The 20,416-nt window shown below is 40.3% G+C and overlaps 1 protein-coding gene across 1 annotated transcript in view; it reads left to right on the top strand.

Annotated features, from left to right (window-relative positions):
• Positions 1–4,342: 4,342 nt before the first annotated feature.
• Positions 4,343–20,416, top strand: part of KCNH8 (potassium voltage-gated channel subfamily H member 8) — a 277,527-nt gene continuing 261,453 nt past the window's right edge. The window contains exon 1 of the mRNA XM_070391102.1: positions 4,343–4,452. Coding sequence (XP_070247203.1) covers positions 4,377–4,452 — 76 coding nt within the window. The 5' untranslated portion in view covers positions 4,343–4,376. The remainder of the gene's footprint in view (positions 4,453–20,416) is intronic.

The raw sequence follows: 20,416 nt of genomic DNA, 5'->3' as shown, positions 1-20,416 counted from the left end.
CTGAAAAGACAGCATGGAGTGTTGGGAAGATGTTAGTTTGAAATCTCAGGAGCTTCAAGTGAAAACTTTTACTGGCTCCTGTACTTGAAGGCAAAGAGAGACCCAAGAAAGGCCTATCACCCCAGATTAGTGAGTGGTCATTTTTAAAACAGGGGGAACTTACATGAAACTTGTCTTGAGGGGTCCCATGACGAGTAGATCTCGGAACTTGCCGTCAGAATCTTAAAAGTTTCTATAGAGGCCTTAATGGGGTTCAGTGTTGTATACCAGCCAGGCCCAGAGAGTCTCAACAACACATTGTTCTCTCAGGGAGTGTTCTTGAAAATGGCGCCAGCTTGCTAACAGTGGGCAGGGTCTATATTACATGCCCAAGCCCTGGGGGCAGCCCTGGAGTCAACAGGTGGTCATGTCCCCTCCGTGACCTCCCCTCAACAGGAGAGAATCAACTTGAAACAATAACAATTGCCATTAATACCTGGCTTTTGTTCTCACGTGAGTTTAATGTATATTTCTTTATTTGTCTTACATTTTCCCTATAGTTATCGACTTGAGCCCAGATAAACCCCAAGTTCTTATGGAAATACGCAGAATAGGTAAAAAGGGATTTTTTTCCATCGTATTTTGGAATACTATTGTAAGGTAACTTCCTTTGAAACTTGAAATACTAACAAATGGATGCGGAGATTTTAACCCATGGATTTATGTTTCTTTCCATTGCATCTGGGCTCTGTGCCTGCTTCTGGCAGTTTCAGAACCAAACCTTAAGAAGCTGGTAGCTGCTAATCCCTCTCTTGGGACACTCAGTCTTAAAACCCCACCATGCTGTAAGGAAATCCAGGTGTCTATAGAGAGAGTCACATGAAGAAGAACTGAAGCCCCAAAGCCACTGCACTGGCTGAGCTCCTAGCTGATAGCCAGCACCAATGGCCCCCCTGTCCATGAGCCACGTTGGAAGTGACTCAGAAGTGAGCACCATTGAGCCCTGTCCAACTGGCAGATCTATGAGGGGGGCGGGGGGGGGGGGGGGGGGGGAAGAAAAGAAAAAAACAACAACTATTGTTTTAAACTAGTGGGTTTTAGGGTGGTTTGTTACACAGTAAACCAGTGAAATTTGCCTAAGTTTGTTTTTGTAGCATTCTATAGCACAATCACAGAGTGTACCTTGGTCCAAATTTAGGGATTTTTGTGTCTTTTACCCTGTAGAGTCAAAGAAATGATGTCCTGCTCTGTGAAGATGAATCTCTTCAAAAGGGCCTTGGGTTTACTCTATTGTGTGTTAATCCTGCATTCTTGTGGTGTGGTCTTATTGAGGCGGTAGAGAAAGTAGCATAGAATGGGTCTTCAGTAAAAGGAGTTGCAGTTCTTTCTGTCAATCACTGGGGACATTTCCTTTAAGGAAAAAGAATGTGATTTTTGTGACAGATAATTTCTCATTGCATCTCTTTTTTGTGCTTCTTTGATTTCAAGGTGCCAGAGGACTTAATATGCTTGCACTCTTATCAAGATCATGTTTTAATTTCCAAGTTTGGCCTCCCCCATGCCACAAACACTTAGGAGGAGCAATGGATCCTTGTTTAGTGCTTAGAGAGGGCCTGGACCCCAAGACCACACAGGTGATGACAGTCTTCATTAAGAAAGACTCTTGGGTGATGAAAACATAAAAATGTGGTGAGATCTAGCTCCGACAGACCAATAGGATCCAGTCTCTCTGGAATGAATATGAATTTAGGGTAGGAATCTTGTCATGCTAGTCCAGTTCCTGACCCACAGTAGGTGCTGGAAACGAGACTAAGACAGTGAGTGATAAATGCTGGGTTCCCTTTGCAATAAAGTCTAAGCTTTCTTTGGGATTGTCATTCTTAAGCCTCTCTTGCTGCTTGTTTCTTGCAAGTGATTTCATGCATTTGGCAACATTGATCAAGTCCACCAGGAAACCGTTTTTACACACACACACAGCCCTAAAGTGCAAATTTATAAACCTGAACCATGGTTGTCACTTAATATAGTTTATGATGAACTCCAAGTCACTTCAATGGAGGCATTTTTCTGGCTTCATGGGTGTTTTCGTGAGCAAATTTCATAAGAGAGATTCAAAAATAAATATGCATCTTTGAATAAGTTCAGCATTTGCAGTTAATTGAACAGAGCTGGATAATGGTAGCAGCAACAATTAAACCATGCTTTTTATTAATCTCACAGAAATACAATCATTGCAATAACTGACAGCAGCAGTCTGGGTTTTCTGGGACCCCATGCACCGCCCAAACAGAAGCAGGGACTCCCTGGTCTTTCTCTCCGGGCTCCTGCCCTAGAAGGAGCCAACAGAACCACCCGCATTTGGCCCGGCGCGCCACGTGGGGGACACCGCCCGAGCGAGCTCAGTTTCCGCAAAGCTCAGCGGGCTGGGGACTGCAGGGTTCGCGGGAGGACAGGAGCCACCCCAAAGCCCAGCGCAGAGCAGCTGGGCGGGGACCCCGCGCCAAGCGCCAGGCCCACTGAGGAATCCCCTCTCCAGCCAGGCGCGCCCCCGCCCCGCTAGAGGCGCAGCGCAGCCGGATCCCCCAGAATTTCAACACAAAGGGAATCCTCGGCCGCAGGAAGTGCATCACTAGGCAGCGGGACGGAGGCGGGGAGAGGGGGTGCTTCCCTCCCTCCCTATGCCCCTGCCCTCCCCGAGCCCTGGGCAGCGGTGACGGAGCCCTCAGGGTTCCCCTTGGCCGCAGGAGCCGGGAGAATTCAAACAAGGGACTCCCCCCTCCCCCAAAAAATAATAAAATAAAAACGTAAGTGGGAGACGTGCGCTCTCGCCTCCAGCCACGCCCGAGCGCCAGGGCGGCGGGGACCCGAGCTGCCTGTCGCCGGGCTTCACACACCTGTTCGCTTCCCCGGCCTTTTCTTCCGGGCGCCCCAGCACCTGGGCCCGCGGTTGTTTTTCTGCCCCTAAGCTCTCAACTTTCTCCCTCTCCTTCCCTTCCACGGGTCTCTGTCGGATCCCCGCGCCGGGTTTGGGCTTGGTTCTCCCGGGCAGGACAGGACGTGGGTAGAGAGGGAGTCCCCGCGCGAGAAGAGGGACAGGGACAGGGCCGGGGACGCACCACTTTCGCTTTCCAAGACACTTGTGGTTCCAGGGACTCGGCCGGGCTTCCTACCTGGAGGTGCCGGCCCGGAAGGGAGCCTCGCCGTGGGGCGCGGGAAGAGGGGGCCGGCTAGGCTAGTTTGTGTGAAAGCTGTTTTTATCGGGCAGCCTTGCGGTTTTTACTGGCGCTGTCATTTGCAAATCAGCAAAAACAGCAAACTTTTCGAGAAATGTTTTGTTCACATGTCACCGGAGAGAGGGAAGCCACCCATTGTGTGCGTGAACAGCTACTATTATCATTTTCGGTTTTAGTTTAGAATGGCTTGGGGAGACCGATGGCCATTTGGGGCGAGGGGCTGAAACGCCCCCTTTTTTGAGCCCAGGAAGGAGAGGTGGAAACCACCCTCCACCCCCACCCCGCAACCCCGGAGCTTTGGGCCAGTTCCCGGGTGGAAAGACCTGGGTGATTGGAGAGGGGGCCGCGCAATGAACTCCAGGCCTCCTCGCGCTGCCGCGGGCACGGGCAGGTGCGCCAGAAGGGGGCCACCTCCCCCTGGGGGCGCCCGGCCGCCCGGGCTGGGCTGGACACCTCTGGGTGGCCTCCCCCTCTCAAGTTCTAGGCGGAGGCCGGGTACCTGTCCGGACCTATCTCCTCCCCTTTCTCCAACACCACACCCACGGGACTCCGGGCTCCTCGAGAGAGGGAGAGGGAGCGAACAAAGGGGTCTTTGTTCCCTGGCTCCCGGGGGGTGGGAGATGCGCTTGCTGGCATTTCCTGGCGCCCCTTAAAGACGGGGAGGCTCAGCGCCACCGAGCGAGCGTCCAGCGCTGTCCTCCGAGACCCCAGTGACTTAGGTCAGGGCACGGCGCCCCGGCCGCTGAGGGCTCTTTCCCGGGGGGCGGGCGGGCGGGCGGGCGGGGCGGGGGACCAGGCACGCGCCGCGGCGCCGGGCGGGCACCGCGGCCAGCGGAGGGGCGGGGAGGAGGGAGGAGGGAGGAGGGCGGGGGATCGGCAGCTGGCAGAGGTGGAGGGGGCGGGAGGGGAGCCTGCGCGGGACTGAGCCTGGAGGTGCGGGGCGGGCTCCGAAGCGCTCTCGGGGCTGCTCCAGTCTGAGCAGCGGCGGCTGGAACTCGCTTCCTCCCTCCTGCCAGCCTCCCCCTGCCCTGGGCTCGGCCCCACCGCCACGCCAGGCCCCCCTCCCCGCCATCCTCTCGCTCCCCTGCTCCCTTCTTGGCACTTTCCTCTCGAACAACCCTTCTGGACAAACTTTGATGGAGAATTTCACACCACGCTGGAAAAATGCCGGTTATGAAAGGATTACTGGCGCCCCAGAACACCTTCCTGGACACCATCGCCACCCGTTTTGACGGAACACGTAAGTCCTGCACTTCGGCGAGTTGCACGGTTATTTTTTGATAAAGATGTGTGTGTGTGTGTGTGTGTGTGTGTGTGTAGAGATTACTTTCGCTCCCACCTTCTTTTTGTGCAACAGCGGAGTGAATTTCCTTCTGTTCCAAGGTGTCTTTTGTGCGGAGAAATTTTTATTTCCTCCCATGGTTTGGTGCAGCGCGAACACTTTGGTGTAGTTGGCCCCCTTGATTTCTTGGGGTTCAAAAGAGCCCGAAGACTGATCCCTCGTTCCTTGTGGGACCTGTCTTTTAGGTACCTCTTTCAGGAATTGGTTTTTTATTAAGTTTATGAGGTGAGAGTGGGAATTGTCCATAGTGGTGAATCTGCCACCGTATCCCACAATCGCAAATCCTCCTCGATTAGAGGGAGAGTTTGGGATGTTCTTCGTCCATGGAGCTTCCTTCCTTCTGTGAGGTCTTTCAGATGGCATGGTTTCCCATGGGAGCTTAAGAACCACAGATTAGAATCAGGAATTGCCAAGTGTAAGCTTTCTGTGGAATTCTAAGCATTGCGAGTCTGTCAGAATCTTGATTCCTGCTTTAAACTAGAAGAGTGCACCTTTTAGTCCTGAAGTTATCCTAACACCCGAGGAGAAATTGTTGGGGAAGGAGGAGCTGGGCATCAGAAAGGCTGATCTTACCAAAAAGAAAGTTTCGACATTTTTTAGGGCAACTGTTATTGGACGTTGGGTTGTTTAAGCGACAGTTGTGTGTGTGTGTGTGTGTGTGTGTGTGTGTGTGTGTGTGTGTGTTGTGGTTGTTGTTTTAAAGAGAGAGAGAGTGTGTGTGTGGATGCTTGGAGCAAGTGTTCTATTTCAGGACCACGGTCAGGTCCTGATTCCTTCCTAGCCTTTTCTCTAGCTCCCTGCTTGAGCCCTTTGGTCTTTCCAGTAAGCTTTCTCCCTGTAATTAGAAGTCTGTAGTCACTTCTCCAACCAATGTTCTCAGTTGGTTTCACTATGAATATCCATTCACACTTTCCTCCTAGCGTATGTTGCTTCTGTGCTATCTTTCTTTTTCCTTACTATTACAGCAGACTCATAGAAACTCGTTTATTTAAAAGGCTTTTTTCAGTGGTTCAGGTATCATTGTGTGTGTGTGTGTGTGTGTGTGTGTGTGTTTTGTTTTTTGGTGTTTTTTTTTTACTATGAGGCTATGTTTCTTGGAGCTGGTATGGAGAGCTCATTTAATTTTATTTCCACTCCAGTGTTCTAGATACACACTCTAATGATGCTGGGAAGTAACTCCTGGACTTTTGAACTTTGGGAATACTTGGAAAACTTTACATATGGGAGAGATGAAGCATTTACTTGATTTTGTTCAATTTTTGTTTTTGACATCCAGCCTACTCATGGTAGTTGGGGTGGATGGATATTCTTCCAGTGTTATCTTTAGCTCTAGCCATTCTCTCCCTTTTTATATTCTAGGTGTGTCAGACAGCATAAGAAAAGTGCAATGCCATGATAGATCTGTCTTCCTTAAATAATAATTTGATAAAAATTCACAATAAAATTTCAAGTCCCTGCTACTGCCATTACCTCCACCACCTAGCCACCACACAAATTTACCACTGCAGACCTTAATCATGCATGATTGGGGGGAGGGGGTGCTATATTTATTGCCTTAGGAAGTAATCAGTTTTATGTGGATGTTTGGTCTTGAAGTTGCAAATTTAATCCCCTCCCCCAAAGCCTTCTAACATTGATCACAATGTATCTATATTGAAAATGAAGTAATTGGTAAAAAGTAGTTGCTTATATCATTGTCATTTAAAGTTGCATGGAATGCCTTGTGCAGTGAATCATCCCAGCATAGCCCTGGGAATCACCTCAGGGCTCTACTTAGATATCAATTGTTAATGAGGGGCTTTGGATCCTCAGTGTGAGGATGCCTCTGTCACTATAATATTTGACAAGCAGAGGGCATGTAGAGAGAAATGGGTATACTAGTGATTAGGTATTTTTCTATTTTAACTACACATTAATGTTAATAAAATAGGTTAGAAATTTTAAATCCTTATTTGGGAAGACCATCATCATATATTAGCTTTTAGAATAATTTTTAAAAAATTAAAACTGTTGGAGTGCATGCTTGGTCTGGGATCCACAGTTGTCTGGGGAGTTCCTGGAGGGAACCACTTTGTATGATATCAATCTGAAAATCAGTGAAGCACGTTTCAAAGTGATGAGTAACACAAATGTTTTGTTTACAACATTTGCTGGATATTCCTTGTCCCAACGAACCTCACTCAATAAAAGAGGATTGTACTTTCACGTTTGTTTTTTGTTTGAATTGCAGGATGACTTGAATAATCTGAAACTTAATACTTTAAGCAAATTTTCATCCACAAATTTCACTGTGTCTAGAATCATGAGCATACCATTTCTCTGGCTAAATATTCAGTTTATCTTGTTATGTTATCTTTTCTGTGTTGACACAATTTTATTTAAGTAAAATGACTATCCTGGAAACTCTTTTCCTATCATTATCCTTATTTCTCTTGATTTTTATAGTGGTAATTTATTTTCTTGTGCAAGATAAAACTGTTAGCAAGTTTTAATGTTGCTAAATTGTTACCCCCTCAAATAAAACCTATCCTAGAGAATGGACAATGTTATTATACTAAAAATGCAATGTGCTTACTTGCTAAAATTTTTCCACATTATTTCTTAGGTACATTTTATTGTCATGTTAGTTTCTTATTTTATTTTGGACAATTCTGATAAAAAGCAAGACAGCAAACAATAACCCTGAAAAACCACTTTGCTAACTTAACCATAATGTCTATAGTATTATTGTTAGCCATACTGATTTAATATTATGATAGAAAATAATAAAACAAAACAGCATCTAACATTTCCCACGGGAGGAAAAAACAAGTATATGACAAGAAAAGCCTACAATATCAGTTGGTGTATAATCACAGGGCAACATAAAACAAGTTAATAATATACTTTATCACCTAATGACACTTCATTGTTTTACGTAATAGCATATTTTTTACTTTTAATATTTAAGAAGTGAGCTCTTTGTCAGGATTGAAAGACAATTGTGGACCATTAATTAAAATTGTTTTTCTCATATACAATATAACTTTTAAAAAACTATTAGAAAATATTAATCTTTTTATATAAAACTACCCTAAAATATATTTATTCTTAAAATATCTTCTCGTTTGTATTTAATTCAAGTGCAAATGAGACTTAAGAAAAACTAAGACCTTGGAAATATTGAATATGTATACCCCATTTTAGGGGAAAAATAACCCCAATTAATTTATTTAACTCATTGCATGTAGCCATATTTCTCATTTGAAATACTCTAAAACACACACACACACACACAAATCTTAATATTATGACCTGCATATAGTTCATTCCTCCATAGTTCCTTTTTTAAAAACACATTTAATGTATTTAAAAATATATATTTTCTTAGTAAACTTTTGCTTTAAGTACATGAGTATTAATCTGGACAAATGGAAAGTATAATAAAGAACACAAGTACGTATTTTATAAAATAGTTTTTAGCACAAATATTTGCCACAGAGTACCATTGGAGAAAAACACATTTTTGAGAATATAATACTTTCAGAGGGAAGTAGCCATTCTCAAACATCATGGTATATTAGCCTACATTTTCCAGTCATATCAAAATTTGGCCAGACTACTTCTCCTTTGGGGTTAATGAGGCAAGATTTAAGCTTTAAAGGAAGTCTGGGGCCCAGTGGACTCAAGGAGATTTCAGTCAAAGCGTTCAGGAACTGTGCTTCAGAAACTCATTCATGTTTGCATATATTTTATGTACTCCTGTTATAGGCTGTTCAAACGGTCCAAGAAAATTTGTTCAAATCAAAATACTTCCTTTTCAGGGGCAATTCTCAGTGATTTTTTCCTCTTTATGCTTTCATCAAGTTACATAGATCTCTTAACATTAAAAGCACAGAGAAAAGGGTAATGTACCCAAGTCCTCGGAAGGGGAAAGGATAAGGTGAGACTGTGGAGCTCTGAAGTCTTTGCTTAGTTGTAGTCTGGAAAATATCTTAAATTAAAGGCAGTTAGCCAATAAAAAAAAGATGTGCTCCATTATTACGGGTCTGTGTGTATAAAAGGCTATTATATGAAAACAGGAGAAGGCTATTACATGAAAACTTCATAGATATCTTCCCACAAATGGAAGATTCTAGAGACTTTTTTAAATTTTTACATGGTATTATAGTTTCTTTTATTGCTCTTCTTTATGTTTAGGGAGGTAGTTCCTGTGTTCATTTTCTATATCTGTTTAGCAAATTTTCACAAACTTAGTGGTTTCTTATCTCACATTTTCTGTAGGCCAGACATCCAGGCAAGGATTAGCTGGGTCCTCTGCTCAGGGTCTCACAAGACGGCAAACAAGTTGTCCACTGTGACTGTGGTCTCAGCTGAAATTAGAGGCCCTCTCCCAAGCTCATGTGGTTGCTGGCAGAATTTAGTTCCTTGTGATTTTGTGATTGAGGTCCCTTTTTTCTTGCTGGCTGTCAGCCAGGGACTTTTCAGCAGCTAGAAGCCACCCTCAGGTTCTTGCCACATGGCCTCTTCTATAGGCCTCTCACAACAGAATAGCTAAGTCTTCAAGACCAGCAGGGGTGCCTTGTCTTTTAAGAGCTCACTTGACTAAGGCCCAGCTAGGGTAATCTCTCTTCTGATGAACTCAAAGTCAACTGATTATGGATCTTAATGTCCTCTGTAAAACCCCTTCTAAAATCATATGTCCTGTCCACATGCAGGAGAGAGGGATTAGACAAGTGTGTATACAGGGGTTGGAATCCCGGATGCTCTCTTAGAGTTCTGTCTACTCCAGTTGGCTATTGCACTGCTGTACTATCATACAAAGTGTAACGTTCTTGCACTTGTTCCTCATGAAGAACACACTCTGTTATCCTACATGCACAACTCTGCTGAGTTCATGTCTGAAATCTTTGTGAATATAAGGCCCAGCTCCCTAGAAGGTGTGTTTTCCTTTGCAATGGGGGGATGACATGAGTAAACCTTACCTAGGACACATTCAGTCAGTTGTGCTGTCAGATTCTTCATTCTCTGGTCTGAAAGTAAAGTGGGAGACATAGGTATATTTTCAGAACATTACTCCCTGTCTCCTGACAGGGTGCTTCCTCTTTCCAGATAAGGAAGGTTACATGGGGTCTATTAGCCTATGTATAGGAATCTTAGCCTGCCTTGGATGGGGCACCAGTACAAGAATGTGGCATCTGCAAAGAATGATACCAAGTCAGATCCATGCACGCTAACGTGACTGGGCTGTTTCTGCCTTTTAACTTTATTAACCAGGTCATTTCTGGGCCAACTATTTGGACTGTTTTGAAACAGTATATTTCTGTCTCTTTCTCATGTCTATAACCATGTTTAAGATTTAAGAAACTCCCCATAATGCACTGGTGCATTGAAGTTGGTTGGCTGTGTTAAACCAAATAATTTTTTTAATTTAAACTTAATTCCAGGTTTATTAAAAAATACAAAGGAAGAGATATGGAGAGGGAGGAGTCAGAAGAGAAGAGAAATGAGGGAATTATTTATTCTCATTCTTTGGCCTTTGTAGATGAATTCTTCACCCTGCAAAGGACTTATCACAGGGGCTCTCATAATTTCCCCACAATAAAGTATTTGACTTTGATATACAAGAATTGGATTAATGTGTTTACCAAAAATACATTTCTTTTGATGAGCAAGACTACAAATAATAAGAAGCATTCTATTACATTGTCTCTAAAATATTAGATAATTTTGTTTTGACATCATTATATAGAAGAAAATAGATAGCTAATGTGTCAAGAATGGAAGTTATGCTCACAATATTTTCTTTTTAGGCTCTGGCATTTGCCATCACCTGTAGACCAAAGGCCATGGAATGAGCCCTCTTCTGGCATGAGAAACATATGAAAAGTCCTGAGTTGCCAGTTTCTGGGATATCCTAGATGTACTGTACTTCTGAGAGGGCACAGTCTTTCTGAAGAAATTTTTACTGTAGTCATTCAATCAGCGAGTCAATCAATTACTCATTGCTTCAACAATATTTAATTAACACTGACTATATACAAAGTTATTACGTTAGGAACTTTGGGATGAATCGGGCTTGTCCTTCTCTCAAAGAGGACAATGAATGTATGCACAAATTGCCATAATATAGGAGGGAAAGGGATAAGAGTATTCAGGAGCTGTAGGCAAAGGGCTGTGCACATTTGGATGGTGTGGAAGGGATAATTTCCGTGAGGGAATGGCCTGAGATGGTTTCATATAAGTGACTTCTGGGTGAGAATGATTGGCTCATCTTTCTCCCTCCCTCTTCCTCTCTCTCTCTAAAAAATAAAAATATTTTTAATAAAAATATTTTTAAGAGTAAGGGCAAAAGCTATATTCTGCGTACTTTGCCAATTTGTGTAGCACTTCTTACTGAGGCTAAAATGGGGGGGGGGGTCTTCAGGGAGAGGAGCGAGTATCTTTGAGAATGTGAAAGTGGCAAGGTGGAGGCAGGAGGACATAGAAAGCTTATTAGGCCAGTCATGGAATGTCTTCAAAGCCAGAGTGCTTTGTCATAATAAGCCATTGGAGCTGATAGACCCATGTCTTGGCAAGAGAACTATGGTACCATCTATGCCTGGAGTAAAAACTCTCAACCTTTCTTTTTTAAAAAAAAAATATATATATATATATTTTATTGATTTTTTACAGAGAGGAAGGGAGAGAGATAGAAATTTAGAAACATCGATCAGTTGCCTCCTGCACAACCCCCATTGGGGATGTGCCTGCAACCAAGGTACATGCCCTTGACCAGAATCAAACCTGGGACCCTCCCATCCTCAGGCCAACACTCTATCCACTGAGCCAAGCCAGTCAGGGCTCTCAACCTTTCCATATTCCACAGGTTGATGCATAATATTGGAGAAACGTCAACCTTGAAACTAACAATGCCTTTACACTTGGATAGGGGTCCCATAGAATGCAGTGGAATGGATGTATTCATTGTCTTATGAATGCCTGCTTTGCCCAGGAAGCTAACTTTGTCTTAGGAAAGGAAAAGATTGATTTCTGACCACATAGCTGAGTCCCCTTCTCCACCCCTGTGTTGTACTATAGAATTATGCCTGCGGAGAGGAAATAGGATTGAGAGTATGCTAGAATTCAGTCCCAGTGAAGTTGATTGGAGAAGTGCCAACAGTAAAAGGTACAGAATTGCAACTACTGCAGAGATAGTGGGGTTCACCTGGCAATATATTTTGCTGATATAGTCTGACTATAGGTTTTTAAATCCGTTTTTGGCTTAGCGGAGTCTACAAACAAAAAAGAAGAGACTTCAACTTTTCCTATGGCATATTTAGCAACAGGAGCAATTAAAGAGCTTTTTCAGCAATTTAAACAGTCAAATATATTTCTTGGCTTAAAAATTCCCTGGAAGATATATTTTGCTTACCTTTATAGCTGTTCATGCAACTATCTGTATTCCTTAAGCCCTCCAAAATTCACGTCCCCAGATGAACTGATAATCTCTTCTAGACTATGAAATCCATCTGTCTTCGAATGTTTTCTGGCCCCATTGCTGGCATCACCACCCACCCATTTCTCCAAGCTCAAAAAAGGAGTGGGCCTTGACTGCCCACATATCTCAGTGGTTATCAAGTCTTTGAGATTTTACTTTAGAAATGGCCTAATTTGGCTCCTCATCTCCCTCTTCACTGCCTCTGTCTTGGTTTGCATCTGCTGTTTCTTATCTACATAAATACAACCTCATTCTATTTAGGCTCCTGTGGTCATAGGCCCTGATCCCACTCACTCGAAACCCCTGTAGGCTACATTGTTCCCAGAGTGATTTCTGTTTAAAATAAAACAAAACAAAACAAAACAAAAAACACAGTATGACTATTTAATCATGTAGCCCTCCTACTTAAAGCTATCCATTGGCTCCCTACAATCTCTTGGAGAATATCCAAAGTCCTTAGTGTCTTCGACTCCAAGATGATTCTGCAAAATCTTTTTCAACTACTGCTTCCGAGGCTGCAGACACACTCACCCCCAGTCATCTGCTCAGTCCTGCTTCTGGGCCTCTGCCTGTCACTTGAGCAGCAAGGTCCTTTATTGTCTTCAAAGCCCATCCTGAAGGTTACTGTCTATATGAACTCTTTCTGTGAAGCTCCAGGTAGAGTTAGGTGACATTTCCTCCATGCTCCCACATCACCTTGCCCATCCCTCTAGTCAGCTCTTCCCTGGGCTCTTATTATATGCTTTCCCATTTTAACACTCAACTACCACCTCCTTGAAGCCCTGGTTGTCTTCATTCATTTTGTATCCCCTTAGCTGAGACTTGTGCTTGGAGCAAAGTCTTTGTTCAATAAATGTTTGAGTAAAAGACTTAAATTCCTTTAAAGTCAGGGTTGTATATTAATTAGTTGTCTTTATTTCCCTTCAGTGATAGCTGGTGTTCCTTTTATTCAGTAATGTGTGATTAAATTTAGCTTTGAAATACAATTCTAAGACTGGCTTCTAGCCCTTCATTTTCACATGTTTTAAGTACTAATTTCTTTAATAAACCTTGAATGATAACAGTGACTAGGATTTGGGGCATGTCTACTTATAGGTTCTGTACCGTGCTGGTGTTTTATCTGTTCCTACCACAATCCAACAGCCCCACAAGGAGGATGGAGCCCCCCTTTTTGTTTCAGATGACAGAACTCAAGCTCAGAATTTTTCTACATAATTACACTAGCTTACTATAGCCTGTGACTTTTTTTTTTTTTTTTTTTTTTACTATATCACACTGCCTCTAAATGTGGTATTTTTTATAGTATGTATAAACAGACTGGGACAATCTGTGGTATCATTTCTAGTTTCTATCTCTTACAAGAAGGGACTTCTGCTTTAAAGTTTTTAGCCATTTCAGGTTATAGGTTTTTTTTTCTGTTGATATATTATGCTTTAAGTACTTGTTATTTATATATTGTTCTTAAATAGGCATTTCAGACACATCTGGGACTATTAAATGCAAAGCGGTTTTACTCATCAAAGAAAATTTACTGTTTGTTTTGTTTGTTTGTATCTTTGTTTTTTAGAAATAAAGATATCTATTTTCTTTGAGATTTTGGTGCTTTAATCTGCTGACTTTAGAATATCCTTGTGATTTTTTAAAAATTGTCAGGCTAATCCCTCCTTAGAAGATATTCAAAATCTCATAGCTATTATATTGACATCATTGTGTGTTTTTTACTTAATTTAATGTAATTTTATTTTTCCATCATCGTGTATCTGCCCCTACAGAGGGAATTCTTCTATTTTGAGTATGCTTTTATTGGAAGAAATATAGCCTCCAGTGTCAGGTGCTGTTGACATCTTTTAACAGAAATAATTTACCTTTTCTCTACAATGAACATACAGGAAGAAATAACAGGATCTCTCTCCAACTCTCAAATCCACTAAAGCTTTTTTTTCTTCATGTTTTCTTTTGTACTATTACATCTTTTGGACAGTCTTCCTTATTGTACTTGTCAGTCCAACTGAGTTTCTTATTCTAGTCATTGACCTAGAGGGAACTGAGTCCAGAGCACTTAATCTTTTCACACTTTATTTGATTTTCTAAGAAGGAGGCTGCACATAAGAAGTTCAGATGCTATTGACAAGTCAAATACCTAGTTGGACAAGAAGTAGACTTGTTCCTAAGTGTGGTGTTCTGACTATTCCTTCAATTGAGAGAATAATGTGTGAAGGTAAAACTGGGCATTTTTTTTTTACCTTAACACCTAAATAAATGTTTCTACTATGATTCCATGAAAATGGAAAAGAATTAATGTCACTGGACTGGAACTTTTGTATTGTATTAATTTGGTATACCTTTATTTAGGTTACATCAAAAAATGAGCCCACAACTCTCTCTTAACAAATGTGTGAATCCAAGATTTAGGATAGAGAGGCAATAATTACCAAGAGTTACTGTCTCCCTATACAGTGCTCCATATCATGTAATGTATTTTTTTGTTTAAACAGACCAAAAGTTACAAAATTAAAGATAGTGATAATTATAAATATTTTGAATAGCATTTAAGTATATATTTTTTTCTTCCATCACTTGAATTGCTTTTTAACTAATAGATGAAAAGTGGCTTCCTAATTTTAATGTACATAAGTTGAACATTGTTCAATATATTTAATATCTATTTGAATTTCCTTTTCTGGAGCATTATTTGTTTATATTCATTGCCCTTTATTAATTGGATTGTTGGCATTTTCTTTTTGACTTACTTTGATGTGTGCTTAAATCTGAAAGATACCTGGCAATAATACATATTTTTTCAAAATAATATTTGAGTTTTTTATTTTATCCATAAATATAAGTAAAGCTTTTCAAATTGTATTCTATAGAAGGTAAATTATATATTATTGTAAACTCAGTAAAATGATCATTAAAAATAAAGTTAGTTTGTGGTGACAAGACAAATATAAATTTTGGTAGAATCCAATATCATGGTAAAGAGAATGTTTGTTAAAAAAAAACAAAAAAACGTGTGAAGCAGAAGTGTGCTTGGACTTGGTTGTGGTGTACACATAATTAATTTTTGTGTTAAAAATTTTAATGTTTTGTCAATCACTATGGAGGCTGTAGTGGTCAAAATGACCAAATATTTATATTTCAGAAATTAGTTAGTTACACTACATAATATGTAATGTTAGATACAGAAAAATATTTGGCATGACAGTACATGGCTTCTTTTTTTGCTGCCATCATCAGAAGATAATATCAAAAGTAAGTTACATGCACACACACACACACACACAAAAGTAGGTTATATAAGAAGTCTAAGGAATTGGTGGGAAATTTATCCCATAACTTTAATTATTAATGTAAATATAAAATATTAAAATAAATATTCAATCATTTATTTTCATATGTTATACATATGTATATATAAATATATATATGTGTGTATATATATATATATATATATATATATATATAATCCCTGTTTGAAATCTCTTTAACTTTGCTATGCTAGAAACTTTGAAATGGAAGTCACTTGGGTCTGTATTGGCCTCTGATTGTTCCTAAATATTTTTATTGTCCTCACTTTAGTTGAAAGGAGACAAAAGGAACCTTGAGAGGCTCAAAATATTTTGTCCCAAAGCTAGTACCTGAGAAGGCTTGGCATTTACTCTTATCCTATAACTAGAGGCCCAGTGCACGAATTCGTGCATGGGTGGGGTCCAGCTGGGTGGATTGGGGCCAGGCCTGTCAGGAGGAGGAGACAGCAGGAGGTTGGCCAGCCAGCCTGCCCTGATCAGGCCAGTTCAGGGCCGGCCGACTGGGGGGAGGGGCTGTGGGCGATTGGCCAGCGGGCCCCGCCCCCAGATGGGTCAGTTCGCTGGCCGCAGTGGGCGTCATAGCGACCTGCCGTTCTGGTCATTATGGCATTTTGGTCACTGGCTCTTTATCTATATAGATAGATTGCAAAACCCAAGTTCTTCCTTCAACTTTACTCTAATTTTACTTTGAAAGAAGGAAAGGGAAGAGAATTGACATTTAATGAGCTACCATGAACCCAATGCTATGTTTGATATTTTCATCTATATCAGTTTATTTAATCTCTTAATAACAAAAGGTAGATGTTTTTACCCCTACGTTAGAGATAGAGAAATTAATTAAAGCCCAGAAATGTTGAATAAATTGTCAAAAGTCACATACTTTATAAATAGTGAAGCTGGAATTTATACACATGGTTTTGGCTTTAGCAGTCGGTGTTTAATAAAAAGAAAAAAATCAGAGCTAAATTATAAAGCATTAAATTTATATGACTAAGATTTTAATGATTATGGCTGACTTCCCTTGGAGACACTTACAAATCATTTTCATGCTTTTTAAGAATACATTTTGGGGGAAACTCAATTTAGAAAGCTGCAAAATGGCAATGTTTTATGAACAGCAAGCATATAGTGGGTTTATCCAGGAATTTCTCTCCCTTGTTAGAATAAGTACCCCAAGCAGTTCTTCTTACCTGAGAATGCATGCCCAGGGGTGTTGGAGATCACCTGAGAGCTATGCCACAATTTTAGACATTTGATAAGATAAGAAAATATTCAGAGTTATCAATATAACAATCTCATACTAACTTGGTTTTTAAAATTCTTCTGGCCAATCATGGCTGCTTAGGAGTGGCACTGGAGTGGAGGAAGGTGGAATTACAAAAGAGCCTGAGGAAATTTGGGGGGGTGCTGGATTTGGTCACTGCCTTGATTGTGGTATTGGTATTTTGGGTGTCTATATCTGTTGAATGTATCCAATTGTACAATCTAAATATGTGCAGCCTGGCCAGTGTTGCTCAATGGTTGAGCATCAACCTATGAACCAGGAGGTCATGGTCCAATTCCTGGTCAGGGCACATGCCTAGGTTTTGGGCTTCATCCCCAGTAGGGGGTGTGCAGGAGGCAGTTGATCAACGATTCTCTGTCATCATTGATGTTTCTATCAATCTCTCTCTCCCCCTTCCTCTCTGAAATCAATAAAAATATATTTTTAAAAATTTTAAACATGAATTGTATTTTAATAAAGCTGTTAAAAATTTTTTTTTTCTGGGTGATAGGGAGAAGGATAGAGTTATAGCTACAGCGGTAGAGCTGACAGGACACTCTGTATTGAGTCTTACTATCTGTCTCTCAAGCCCTTGATGAGCAGCCTTTACTCGTCTATGATTAGTTGTACTGATCCAGATTGTTGAGTGTATGAGACTTGAGAAACAAACAAAATTAACAACGAAAATATTGAAATTAATAATATGAAATGACTATTTTAACAGTAAAATCATATTAAAAAGGTAATGATTTTTTTTCCCCAATGGTACAGACTTGTTTGCAATATTAGTTATCTACTGATTATTATAGCTCACATGTTTGTGAGTTGCCTAGGGCATCACCTGATCCAGATCTGGCTTCCCTGGCTTGCCCAGGGTCTTGGCTGGGCTCGCTCATGCATATGCAGATTTTCTACAGTTTCTGCTCCTCTCTAGGCTTGGCGAGTGAAGTTTAACTGGGGGAATTTCTGCTCCTTATGCCTCTTGTCATATGCTGGCCCTAGCATGATCTGTGGCGATAGCAGAGGTGCAACAAAGCCAGCCCAATAACACAAACAATTCTCAAGATTTTTCTTGTGTCACGTTTACTAACATCTCATTGGTTAAACTAAGTGAAACAAACAAACATAAGATGCCCCTCAATGAGTAGGCACAGAAAATTATATGTCATAGGAGAATTGGAGTCAATAACAAAATGTATCTCACTTGTCTTATTAATGTTATCTTTGAGAAGGGGAAACACGTTTCAGAAATTAAAAGTTTTTAAAAAGAAATTAGCCATGTTTATTTTCTTTGTAGAATGACAATCTCATATCTTGAAATAGCTTCTTTGTTTCCTCACATACTGTTAAAATTTAGGATAAATACCTTAGGATCGAAAATCTATGGTGCTACTTGTGAAATCTATAAAACTGTTACAAAAAGAGCTGTTCATAATATTTCCATATAATGGGAAATTATACATAAAAAAACACAGGACTCTTTTGGAATTGAATTTTGTTCTGTTACCTTATCGGCATGCCGTCAAACAATAGACACACCAGAGGCTTGGGGATAACGACAAGAAAACGAATAGATTTCTTTTAAAGTTAAGTCAAAGATGGTGATGGCAAATAATTTTAAATCTATACTCAACTAGAAAGCAACAGGGCTATCTAGAATCCTTAAAGAAGGTTTTATAGATTTAGGCCCTCAGTGGCTTCTATAACAGAGTCACCAGTGTGTGCTATTTGATACCAGGGTACAAGACCACTAATGGTTAGTATACCAGGGTTAAAGCTCTGCTTACTGCAGCTCAGCTCTGGTGCTGGAATGGCAGTTGTAAAAGACTGGAGAGATTACATTGAGCCTCTTCCATGTACTAGACATTGTGATATATTTGTACACTATTTTCTAATTTTCTCTGTTATAAGTGTCTCTTTTATTTGTTACTCACAACACAATGAGGCAGAAACTTCATCCCCATTCTACAGATGAGGAAATTGAATATTGACTGGTTTATAATTACTGAGCAGATGAGTGACACAGACAGAACTGGGTGATCATCCTAATTGTCAGGCCTGTGTTTTTAAATTACATTATAATGCTTCCAGAAAGGGTTGTATGGGGGAATTAAGAAGATTTGCATAATAGAAACTTCATAAGCATGAAAGCAATATTGCTTCTGCTAATGTAGACGTATAATAGCTTATTCGAAATGTTTATTTTTGTAAATCCCCAAATCTGGACAATTTTCCATTATTTCCTCTTCAATAGGAAAGATTGCACATTGATATTCTTTTTTGTCTCAGACCTAGGATGTGATTCTCCTCACGCTCTTGAAATGAGATATTTCTGAATTATTGTTTTGTAGGACTTTTTACAAGTTATTCATTTATTGAATTAAAAATATTTAAGACATGAGAAGTGCAAAAGTGAGTGGCAATTTACTTATTGTACCAGGATTCTAGAATTTTTCTATTCTTACTGATTGGGAAGCAATTCTATTCTACTTTTTTCCATATTTTAAGAGATAATTATAGATTTTAATGCAGTTATAAGAAGTAATACAGAAAATTTCCATATACCCTGCATCTAGTTTTGCCCATGGTAGCATCTTGTTTTACTATCGTATAGTATCATCAGGAAGTTTACTTTGATATAATTCATCTACCTTATTCAGATTTCATCAGTTTAAAATGTACTCACTCATGTTTGGGTGTGTGTTTAGTTCTATGCAATTCTATCACACATGCAGATTTGTGGAAAAGCCACCACAGTCAAGATACAGAACAAGCCTGGCCAGTGTGGCTCAGTGGTTGAGCATCAACTTATGAATCAGGAGGTCATAATTCGATTCCAGGTCAGGGCACATGCCCTGGTTGTGGGCTTGATCCTCGTTGGGGACTGTGCAGGAGGCAGCCTATCAATGATTCTCTCATCATTGATGTTTCTATCTCTCTTTCTCTCTCCCTTCCTCTCTGAAATCAATAAAAATGTATATTTTTAAAAAGATACAGAACTATTTCATCACAAAGATCCTTCATGCAACCTTTTTACAGTCACAGCCACCTCTCTCCCTACCCTGTGACAACAACTAATATGTTCTCCATCTCTATGATTTGTCCTTTCAAAAACATTATGTATATAGAACAATACAGTAAAGTACTTTTGGGGATTAATTTTTGTTTTTTAGTCAGCATGAATTCCTTGACACCTATTTTAGTAGATATATCTATGTATAAATAGTTCATACTTTTCATTGCTGAGTAGTATTCCATCTATTCTTGAGGGGAGGTGGTGTGTAAATTATATGGAATGGACTATTAGGATTTGCAACACCAAAGGGCTAAGATGATTTGTTTGAAAAAGGGCTTTTAAAAAATGCTGAAATGCCTCCAAATTGGCAACAGACCTAGCAGCTATAAACCTTAAAAAGATGGTCTGTGCTACCTCAGGTATTTGAGCATAATCCCAGTCACATAATAATTATTTTCACATATGAAGGATGAAGAGTAACAGCTTTCACTAAGTATTTAAAGGAGGTGACTCAGAAAACTGTGGAGATGCTGAATTCTCATCTCGCAAATTAAAAAAAAAACACATTAAAATTATGAGTTCAACAGCTTATCTATTAAAGGGATCCATCTGTTGTATTCTTAACTTCCTATTTTTTGTTATTCTTCTTTAACAGTTCCCCCACCTCTAGCCCCAACACACACACTCTCACACACACACATATATATACACACACAGCTATTTCGAATTTAGTATTACTTCAACTAAATGTTAATTGTTGCCAAAGTATAATATCTTGTATAATGTCTCATGCTTAAATAATTTAGAGCTTTTTT

The sequence above is a fragment of the Myotis yumanensis genome, unplaced genomic scaffold, assembly GCF_028538775.1.
Source record: "Myotis yumanensis isolate MYYU_CA2020_CCGP unplaced genomic scaffold, mMyoYum1.0.hap1 SCAF_14, whole genome shotgun sequence".
Lineage (NCBI taxonomy): Eukaryota > Metazoa > Chordata > Mammalia > Chiroptera > Vespertilionidae > Myotis > Myotis yumanensis.
The sequence above is the reverse complement of the archived record's forward strand: the minus strand, read 5'-3'. Positions and strand labels throughout refer to the sequence as shown.